The 11,614-nt window shown below is 35.8% G+C and overlaps 1 protein-coding gene across 1 annotated transcript in view; it reads right to left on the reverse strand.

Annotated features, from left to right (window-relative positions):
- The window catches only part of PARP4 (poly(ADP-ribose) polymerase family member 4), a 61,249-nt gene that overhangs the window by 41,798 nt on the left and 7,837 nt on the right, over positions 1–11,614 (reverse strand). Inside the window, exons 3-9 of the mRNA XM_019472093.1 lie at positions 10,968–11,100; positions 8,121–8,316; positions 6,519–6,642; positions 5,343–5,421; positions 4,658–4,771; positions 3,763–3,909; positions 2,284–2,421 (exon numbers count right to left, since the gene is read on the reverse strand). Coding sequence (XP_019327638.1) covers positions 2,284–2,421; positions 3,763–3,909; positions 4,658–4,771; positions 5,343–5,421; positions 6,519–6,642; positions 8,121–8,316; positions 10,968–11,093 — 924 coding nt within the window. The 5' untranslated portion in view covers positions 11,094–11,100. The remainder of the gene's footprint in view (positions 1–2,283; positions 2,422–3,762; positions 3,910–4,657; positions 4,772–5,342; positions 5,422–6,518; positions 6,643–8,120; positions 8,317–10,967; positions 11,101–11,614) is intronic.

Below are 11,614 nucleotides of genomic sequence, written 5' to 3' on the forward strand. Positions count from 1 at the left end.
CGGCCAACTCCCCCCAGTTTATATACTGAGCACGACGTCATATGGTATGGAATACCCCTTTGGCCAGTTTGGGTCAGCTGTCCTGGCTATACTCCCTCCCAGCTTCTTGTGCACCTCCTCTCTGGCAGAGCATGGGAAGCTGACAAGTCCTTGACTTAGTATAAACACTGCTTAGCAACAACTAAAACATTAGTGTGTTATCACATTGTTCTCATGCTAAATCCAAAACACAGCGCTATACCAACTACTAGGAAGAAAATTAACTCTGTCCTAGCCGAAACCAGGACAGAGCGCAAAGCAATAAATACTGAAAATAGATCATTTAATTCCACACTGAAATAAAACTAACTCTTGTTAGTGTAATAGCCACAAAATATTTTCTTGCAGCTAGGATATGAAAACAGTATTTAAAAGTTTGATATTAGTTAGCCCTTATACTGGGCTACTTGCAAAGTACCTCAAGCAGAGTTAAGAGACAGTAAAATAACCTCCCTGAAATAAAATGGAATATGAATCAGATTGAAAGATAATGTTCCTTAACATCTTGTTGATTCATATTGTCAGCTTTAATGCATTAATGAAATAACAGAAAGTAGACGATAATAAATTTCTTACTAAATGTCTAAGTGCACTAGTTCATCCTAAAATACATAGAGAAGTCCTATTTATAAAGTGCAACCTACAAATGAAATGAAAGTAATGATTAATTTTAGACAGTTTGTCCAGACAGACAGGATATAGATTTGCTTGTATCTGTATATTCCTTCTCAATTGGAAATTTTTCACAGAATACTCTATATTATTTTGTCTTCTCAAGGCAGGAGGAAAAAGGCAAAATGCTTTTTAATTTACACGAACCACAGGCAACAGCTAGTAAAATGTTGACATTAGAGGCTGCATAGCAATGTCTTACTGCAGTTCATTATTGATCCAAGACTGGTCTCTGTCTCACAAATGCCTTTGGGAAAAAAATAGAGGGTTAATCTAACTGAACAGCAACCCACTTCTTAATTACTGTGTTTCAAAAATCCAGAGAGGTTTTTTTTCTTTCAATACAAACGCTATTTCTCTTGCAAATGAATTATAAGTGGGAAGAGTTAGTGAAAACAGTTTTATCATATTCTTACAGATCGATGCATTGAGATACAGTCTTTTAGGTCTATGGTTCAGCTCTTGCAAAAGCTACCAATGATTGAACATTATTTATCAAATTTTATCAAATTTCACCTACCTGAAATATGTTAGGAATCTTAACATCCAAACAATTGCACGTCATAAAAAGCATTTACCACAAAGAGCATTTCCTTACGTCTTTGCTGATTTATGCGATGCACTCACTACTGCCTCCAAGTACACATATACAATATTACTAATGTACTACTTACTCACCAGAACCTACATAACTGTGTATTATTTCCACATCAAAAAGTGAAAGTAATACTCTTCTACCATAGATCAGTTGAAAAGCATCAACAGTGAGTTTCATGTAATAAGATTTAGGGCAAAGTAATTCCAAAATTGGGGACCTTCTACTGGCAAAGCTCTTCAGTTTAAAACCAACATAATCTTCAGGTAATTTTGCCTTCAGTGATAACAGAGATGAACAAAACTCTCATCTTAAACAGTTGGCTGTTTGTTAAGTTATATGAACTTAAATTACATGAATAAACATTATCCTCTTAAATGTTGTCCTGGTTTGCTCCTACGGAGCAAAGCAAAAGAATTGAGGTATGTGGGAAAGCGGGATTAAATAAACCATAGACTTAACAAAGGGGTGGATAGGCAGTTATTAAGAGTAACAGCTGTAATATCCAAAGGCCTTCAACAGTAGCTGTGTGTTAATTACAAGTGTCATCTGATAATGCAGACAGGGACTATAATTAAAACTATTTTTCCATTAAAAGAGAATGGCTGACTAAAGTATGGCTGAAACACACTGGCAGGAGACAGTAACCTGCTATTATGCACTGCCTTCTATGCCTATCTTCTTATGTGACTTGACTTATCTCATGGAAGGGATCCTCCCATAAGAATTATGTAAATTGCTATGAAATGGAAAAGACAGACATCTGCCCTAGGGAGTACAGCATGATTTTAGTGTCATGATTCTAAAGCAAAATTTGAGATAAAAATTTCTGAAGCATGGATTTCTTAAAGTACAGGAGTATCAAAAGTGTAATTACCAATCCCAATCTGAAACACAATATACATGTTTGCTGGGAAAAAATTACTTCTAACAGCATTTACGTATTCATCCTCACAGATTAAAAAGAATTAACTTACATCATTTAGGCTTATGTTGTTTACTGATTCAAGTAGTAAACTATGCAGGTGGCCAATAGCTTCTGCCCAGATCAGTTCCACAAAATCACTAACTTCCTGACATATAGCACTTGAATGGATGGCTTCTTCTAGAAGTAACTGTAGTAAAATAAACACAATTCAGTGAAAAGACAAAGATGCAAGTCATGGCAGTGAAGTTCTTACACAGATAATTAACCTTTCCTATTCCCAAAAACAATACAGTGTGCAATGCTCATTCATGCTTAGTGTAATTTCTTCAGTTCCATTGAACTGAAGGGAAGGTTTGCTTTTATAAATTCTTTCAAGTGGAGAGCACGGCAGGCTGCATGGCCATGACCTCTCTTGAAAACAGAGACATAAAGTCTTGGAGAAGACAGAAGTTGATTTGCTTGATACCTTTATCAGTACATTGTACTATCAGATACATGGACATAATAGTCTGCACACCCCAGCCATTTCCTTTTTTGCACAGCTGGTAGAAGAACAGATGGTTCAAAATGGCCAGTTTTATAACATCTCTAACAAATTACACTAGATCTCTAGTTCAGAAAGCTCTGGTGGGAAAGACATTATTCCTGTGAAAATAAAAAATTGGAGCAGCAAAGCTACAGGAGAATAGAGAGGCCATGAAAATCAATACAGCAGAGAGAGTTGTGAAAACAGATTTTCTCATGTTCTTCTGAGGAACATTGTTAAAACATTTACTGGAGCTTTTTCTCACTGTTCTACAACTGCAGAAGCTGCCATTAAACTTGATGCCATTAAACAATTCTCACACAAGTTTGGACATTCTACATTACTTGTTTATAGGGCATCAACCACACAGCTTCTGAGATCACTAGAGGACATATGTGGGCCTTTCAACATTGCTGGATATAATCTATGTGCCAGTTGTGCCCTATAATAGAAGCTAACCATGGTGAAAAAGAGAAGTAGATAAAGTACAGTGAGAACGTAAATGGGAAAAAATTTCTGTCACACTACAACCATTTTAAATAGCAGTAAAACATTGTCTGAAGAGTACTTAAGGGAGCAGAATCCAACTGCTATTGCCATTGGGGGAAGTCCTGTTACTGATTCCAATATGATCTACATCAAGCCTGTGACATCTATATAGTGTGCAGAATAATTTGACAATTAAAGTCATACATCACACAACAATTCTGTTTGCTATGTTAGCACGTAACTTTTTAGGTATCACATTAGTTGATAATGCATCTACTGAGAAAAAAAACTATAATGAATATGACTAGGTTTTCTTTTAATGTGTTTAAGTACTGGGAACATTCACTCAATATTCTGAAAAAAAAAAAATTTCAAAACATTTACATATAAACAGTTTCCCTTAACCTATGGCTGTATCACTATAATCAAGACAACGTTTACCACATTCAGAAAATTGAAAACTAAAACAAATCATTAAGGACAGAAAAGCGTAAACATGCAAGTTGTACAAGCCTTTTGCAATTTTGTAGAAGCCAAAGATTCTGCTTCTGGTGGAAAAGTTTCTCTGAGCAGGAAATCCTGGCTCTTCAAGTCTGCAATAAAAGTCTCGTACTTTTCTCTTATTTCTTCAGCAGTATTAGTTACAAATATTTTATTATTCTGTAAATTGAAAGAGTGAAGTTAGTCAAAGAAACTATATAGAGACTTAAAGAATCAATTTTACCAGACACTGATCTAACAGCTGACGCTCCACACTTAACTTCTGGGTTGTGATTTAACAGGCTTTCAGCAAGGCAGTGCTTTCATGACGGTTCATGGGACAGGAAGAACAAGCACAGGGCTCCATGTACAAACCCCACAGTGACAAGATAGGTTCATCTAAATGTGTGCTAGAATAACTTGTTCTATCAATCGAACTATTCAAAATTCATCCCGGATACAGCTCCGTTGACTTGAATCTAATGTTACAATGACACAGACTGCAAGTACTATACCAGACTGCATACATAACTTGTATGCTGAGAAATACATTTAGGCTGCCCTCAGGACAAGCTTTTCTGTCTCTCAATAGTATGTCCAGAATATCACACGCTATAGCATTTTAGCATGTAAACATGTCACTATACAGTTTAGTTATTGCCAGGAAAATATATGTGAGTATGAGGCAGATGCATCCAGGATCATGCTGTGTCCCAACACAGTTCTTTTGAACAAGCTGTAAGCAAACACACAGAGTAGAGGAGCCAACTATAAATCAAACTTTTTACAATAAAGCTTAACAGAATGACCTCCTATTATCTATATCTAAGGATTAGCCTGCAAATAAGAATGAAATGCATCTGAAGGTCTCTGGAACAGGTATGTTCAACGTGTATAAAGAAACAAAAAATCAATGAGTGGTTCATACCTTTGTGCCATTTGATGCACTGAAGTGTGCATATAGTCGAAATGGAAACTTGTAATGCTTTTGGGAACACTGTAATTCAATAACTACAAAATCTTTGCTTCCCTTGGAGTTAACCTAAAATGGAGAGATAAATAAAGCCCCCCAACCCCCAATTTATTGCTTAAGTATGTTTCATTCACATGATATTGCACCAAGTACTTCCCCTTGTCCTACTTATTTTTTCACCCCATTTAGAATCACACACTATGACTGGCTAAGAAAAGAAGCAGAATTATTTATTATTTGTATCATAGTAACAAGCAGAAGCTCCTCTCAGGGCTTCACTGTACTGATTGCTGTACATTTCCATCATTTTTGTGTTTTGAAAGATTTTTAATAAAAAAGTTTAAAATTTAAATTAGATTTAACATGTTCCAGCCATGATAATATATATCTTGTCAGAAGCAAACATATTATTCTACTGCAGTACTTTGGTGAGAACACTACAGCGGTAATCGAAAAGTTTTATTTGGGTAGAATTAGGCTGCACTGAAAGACAGAAAGCATTAAAGTACTTTTCAGTACTCCTCTTTGCATTGCAGTACATGATAACGTAGAAGAGTTACTGTTGATGCGTATAAAACTGTAAACCTTTTATTCATCTACTGATCCTCCTACATTTTCTCACAATAACAGAAAGGCTTACTTTTTCAAGGACACTGTATTTTGCAACTTCAAAATCTTGGGGGAAGAAAGGAGTATCTTGACCATTTTCACTGTAAAATCTGGAATAGAATCAGAGTAATTAAAATCACATATGCCCAGTAAATACTGTACTGTAATAGGCTGCAACTTCATACTAAAGTAAGAACTAAGATAAGAAGATAAATCTATTTTTCAGCGGCAAAATAACAACAAAAGTTTTGAGAAATGAAATCCCACCCAGACAAGCTGCTGCACTAACAGGCCAGAATGTCTAGTGTGAACCTGAAGACTAGATTTCAATCTTCATTCTTTACAAAAACTATGGAAGCAACATGATAAATGTATTTTCATTGCCTGGTTACATGTTAATTTTTTAATAGCTTGGTCAGCTACCTGTACTGTCTGAGGCCAATTCCTTCCTTATTCCTGACTTTCACATTAGAATATATAGGTGTAGTCATATCCTAGACCAAGTGTAACTTCTAGTACATTCCCACAGAGTAACTAAATACCTACCCTATGACTGAACGGCAGTCTCTAAAAGTGAAAGCTGCATTTTGTCAATAGATTTAAGAATGTTGGAGCTGGTTTTGTTCCTTTAACTCAATAATTAGAAACAGTTATAATAATACTGCTTCCCTATCAACTAAGAGCAGTCTCAGTCATCTTGATTTTCAGCTCTCCCAGGAATTTTCATGGGATGAAGAGATGCTCAGCACTTCTAGAAACAATGAATCGGACTGTATTGCAAAGACCCATGTGAACCAAGAAAAGAAAAAAATTGTGATGATAAACAGAGCTCCAATCAGAAAATCGCAAAGCTTGAGCCATACTAACACCTGCTGAGTTGGTAGAAGCTTTGCATGTGTTAGGGTGCTGGACTGTACGTGTACACTGAGATGGAAAAATGTAAAATCAATTTCCACAGGCAGGTCCGAAGGTTAAAGAAGGCATTATAAATTCATACACACAGAATACAGAAAATTAAGAAAGAAGAATTTTATCTTCCACTATATTATGAAGATAATGAGAGCCATCTCCAGAAGTCACTATAACACACTGGGAAGTGGTTTTTTTTGGGGGGGTTGGGTTCGGGGGTTTGTGCCCCCCCCCCCCCCCGCAATTTACAGAAATATCAACATAGATGTAGCAAAACGTATCTTTTATTTTATTTTACCTAAGAGTCCCCACTTTGGACTCAATTCGTCTCCCACTGTCTTCAATAACAGTAAGGTTGGAATTGTTGTTTTGATTTTTCTTTGTGGCATGTTTATTTTCAGCAGATGACAGGTCTTCCATATCTGCAGTCAAAACATATAATATCTTGGTATAACATCTACTTTCTCTAATTTAACTTATGAATAGTTAATAAAAACAATACTACCATTTAATATTCATAAATATTTTACACGTTGAAACAAGGTAACAGCTTCTAAGGTCACATTTTATTCAGCCATATAACTGGCAGGATACAGAGTCAAGTATTGAAGGGAAACTGCCCCAACTGCCTCACTGCTAGAATTAGTACCTCCCCGAGCTGTGCCAGTGCTTATTCCCTCCAGGCACTTTGCCACCCTGACTTCTGTGACAGGGAGGGGAAAAAGAATTAGGGCACGTAGCTGAGAGCTACACTGTGCCACTTGACCACAGAGCCTGAGAACTATTCCTCCACGGCTCATGTTGGTTTTGGGGGTTTTTGTTTCTTTGGTTGGTTTGCCTTTTTTTTTTTTTCAAAGTTATATAGATAAAGTGTATGAATGCAGTTTTACTTTTAGCTTAAAACTATTTAGGAGTGCTACTGAATGGATCTACCCAGCTTCAGCCATGCATGCCCATGGCCTCTGCTGTGTAAAATCAGATTTGTCTAACAGACTCAATGACACAGCAAACGTACAAATGCAGGGGTCCTGACTCTCATTCTTATATATAGTTCTGAAAATTGTACTGATTCATGACATGAGAATGTTCATAAAATAAAATGTATTATGTCAAAAGTAATTACTTTTAAAAATACTTAAAGGGAGGAAAAGCACCCAGCAAAATGCAAGAGGTGCGAAAGTAAAAGGAAATAAAAAGCATAGTTACTGCGAAGAAAAAAAGAGAATTAAAACACTAATAACTTTCAGGATGATAACTTTTTTGCTGACTGTACACATTAAATAGAATTATCTTTCTCATCTCTTTCACGTTCTTTGGCTTGTCTCAGCATTAAAATGAACATTTGACTTTTTTCCTTCTACACAGGGTTATAGTTATTTGCATTTGAACCATGTTACGTATTGGAATGCTTGAAGTTCTTCTGTGTTAATTATGTTGCATTAAATATTTCTAACCCATGTTAACCTGTTCTCTAGCTGTCTTATTTTCTCATAATTTTGACTTCAAAACATAACACTTCCACATACAAAGGCACTGAAAACCCACTGCATTCTGTTGAAATTAACTAAAACTTCCAGGTTACTGTAATTTTTTTCCAGTGGAGTCAAATAAAGACAGTCATTGGAGTAGCTTTTTTTGCTATTTTTGATATTTTATCCACATTTCCAACTTGAAGTCTTATTTGAAGTTTCATTAAAAGGAAAAAAAAAAATCATTGGAAAGACTCCATAGAATTGAACTAATATTTCTTTTCTGAAAAAAATCTGGGTTTTTTTAATCAACTTTATTGCCAGTTTCCATGGTTGCTGATTTCTTAAAAGCTGATTCTAAATATTCATCTTCTAAAACATTCTTTCCTGAAGTAACTGATAGATGAATCAGATATGTCAAATATACCTACCCTGTCTGTCTGGCCTTTGGTCAGAAGTGTCATCTTGCGATTTATTAACCTTATATGCATCAATCTGTAAAAGCTTCCCCTTTTCAACTGATTTCCAAATGAAATCTGCATATAAAACAGGGAGCTGATACTTCTGAATATTTTTTAGATCATGACAGCTGAGGACATCAGCAGTATCCACAAGAACATGTGTACTCTGAAAGACAGGTTACAATTACAGTTGCTATGCACACATAACTACAATATTAATCCAAATACGGTTTATTTGCAATTCATACTGGTACAATCCTAGAGTCCAAAGGAAACATTTAAAAACAGACTACCTTTTTGGACCATATTTTAATTGAAACATCTAATTTAGAAACATGGTACTCAGCACTTCATCCATAGACAGCAGAGAGAGCAGGACTTTTTCAGGTGACAGTTCAGTTCAACTAAAATATGGATATCTTCAGACTGTGTCCACTTTTCTACAGTAACTACAAAGATATGAAGGTGACCAAGTGCCTAATGTTCTGTAGAGCTTTTAGCAGCACATAGGAGGTCCAATAATGGGCCAAGTTCTGTTGTGGCCAACATGGTACAAACCCAAAGCTATTTGGGGTAAGAGTGTTAAAAAAAAAGCTGGGCAGAATGCTGAATAATCATAATATGCTTTAGTAGCCTTATAAAGAATCATATATTGTTTTACTGGAATGATAGATATATGCTGAAAGTTAAAACCTTCTGCATAGTTAGGACAAAATAAAAACGTTTAGAGAAGTCAAATCAAATAAAATGGTCCTAAGTAAGAGGCAGCGGATTTTGTACTTCAAACAGTTAACGTTAAGCATGCAAGAACTGATGGCCACAGATAAATGAAAGGTTATTGCATCAGAATGAAATTAGATCAACTTTACTCAGAAACAGGATGACAAATGCATGTACTTTTATTTGTCACATATGACAAAAATACAGCTTTAAAAAATAAGAGCTCTTCCCTGATACAGAAGCACTGAGCCCAGATCTGTCCTGAGGTTCTTTTTAATCTTTAATCGTAACGTAACTTCTGAAGCTTGGGTAAGATGTACCCTGAACAGGTTGGCCACTTGTTAGCTGTTCTCAGCATCCTAGAGCTCACAAATTTTAGGTATTGGAATATCTCTCTTCCCACTGTATTTATAAAGACGATTCAAAATACAGATTTCAATTAATACATATTTGTACTGCATTAACTCTTAGTTCATTTGCTATTTTCAATAATTAATTTTTTTTAGCAAAGCTTTTTTTAAAGCTTATTGTTTTTATGGGACAATTTCCTTGACTTTTTTCCCCAAATCATATCTAGAGATGAGCAGTTTGATGGGATAAATGTGAGCCTTAATTATTGTCCACCCATTGCTTCTTTACAAGATCACAGCCACCACAAAGAGATGTGTCAACACATCTTGGAAGATCCTGAATTTACAGCACAAAGAAATCTATCATATCTTTGGAATACTCTTGCTAGACCTTGATATGTTATTCTTCAATTCTTCACTTTCTCTCCTAAACAGATCTGCATTGTCAGAGTCACCAGGAAACTACTGGGCTCTGAACAAGATGATAATGTACCTGTAATATTCCTTTTCTTCACACATTCCTTTCTTTTTCCTTCAATGTCAACACCTTATATTATGCACAATTTAAACTGCAGACTCTTGAGGACAGCGTATACAATTTTTGCTGTTTGTAAAATGACAATCACCTATGGGAGCTATACATAACAGTAGGATTTAAAGTAATTCACCCAATGTTACATTAGGAAATGCTACACAAGAGAGAGAGGGAGAAATTAACTCACTTAATCATACTCTTCTCAAAATTAAAAAACTGTATACAGAGAAAACAAAAAATTGAAATCATAATACCACGCATTACCTTCTCCCCAAGGTGGATTAGAAGTAAGCACTCTAATATGACAATATTTATGAGCTTGCTGTAATTACTAGCTATGGGAAGGACGAAATAAATGTCACTTTCAACTGGCAGAAGTAACAAGGTATTATGCCTTCACTATTAAGTTAGATAATGTTAGATAATTCCCTGTCACTGGCATGTGAATACTTATTAAGGCATTAGCATGTTCCTTGGCACACTTCTAGCTTCTGCCAACTCATATCCTCCCAGTTTCCAAGCATGGTTTGGGAGACACATCATCACCATGACCATTCCCATTAGGCAGTCTGGATATGAACAGTCAGTCCTGAGGACAAAGAGAGTTCAGTAGTATAGGTGTGGGCCAAGCCATGCCAGCTGGCCACAGCTCCTGCAAGCACTCCTAGGCCTGTAACGTACCACTATAGATGCAGACCACTGATTTCATTGCTGTGCATGTCATGCAAACAGGCTTCTTGATTTATCCATGCTGTGTGTTCAGTATATGTTCAAAATAAAAAGCTGTATTTAAATAAAAACCTGCAATATCACAGACTTCTAAGTCTACAACCATCTTTTCCTCACTCTGTAATCAAATGCTTGCATTAACAATAACATAACCAAAACCCAATTCAGTGATGCATCTCCTTATTCAGAGTCTCCCCTCTCTGACAATAAGAGAAGAAAAGCAGCATGGCAATTTTATCCAGGGAAAAAACCTCCCTGGTTCTTTTGTGGAGGAAGAATATTACTCTTGATTTTTTATGTGACATTTCAGTACTACAGAGCCAGATGCATTAAAAACATAAACTGAGTATTTCCATTTAAATATTGAACAGACATAATCTCTACAGTTCTTATTTCTCTACATGTGGCAAGATTAACAATCTACAACACTTGCACCACTTGATATTTTCCTACTGAGATCTCAGAAATAAATCTGGAACTTACCTTGTGATTAAGCACAAAATTAACTACTCCACCATTTTCTTTTATGCATGCTTTCAGCCTGCTCTTTTCCTGAATGGCTAAGTATTTAACTTTAATAAAGAACACACAGTTTGCAAAGATTGCCATTGCCCTCCTGTTAAAAGAGAAAAGAATTTTACTGGGTTTTTTGGCTGAGAAAACTTTCATTCCCACTACCCACCTAAGCAGTCTCTCACCAAATATATTCTTTGCAACTCTTAACAACTTCCAAAACAAATCCCACTTTATTAGCACGGTAATCAAATCCACTCAGAACATTTCTTAATCACTTTTATTCATTTTTTTTAATTATGTGGAAAATTTAGTGTGACCTATCTTTTCAGTGAAGTCATGGCTTGAACTAACTGCCAAACTCGTCTTGATCTCTTGCTGCTAACACCCACTGTTAGTAATGTGGAATTATCTTAATTTAAACTGTAACAACCTCTCTTTCAGTTCCCCTTTCACACAGTACCATTATAAAATAACTCTCTTTTTCAAGAATGTAAACTGCTCTTCATGTTTCCACTCACTGATTTATAATCTGTAAATATAAAAAAACCCCATCCCACAACATTTAAAAAGAACTTTGGAAAACTGATCCAGATTAAACCCAACACAGCGCCCCC

The sequence above is a fragment of the Aptenodytes forsteri genome, unplaced genomic scaffold (assembly GCF_000699145.1).
Source record: "Aptenodytes forsteri isolate BGI_AS27 unplaced genomic scaffold, ASM69914v1 Scaffold307, whole genome shotgun sequence".
NCBI lineage: Eukaryota > Metazoa > Chordata > Aves > Sphenisciformes > Spheniscidae > Aptenodytes > Aptenodytes forsteri.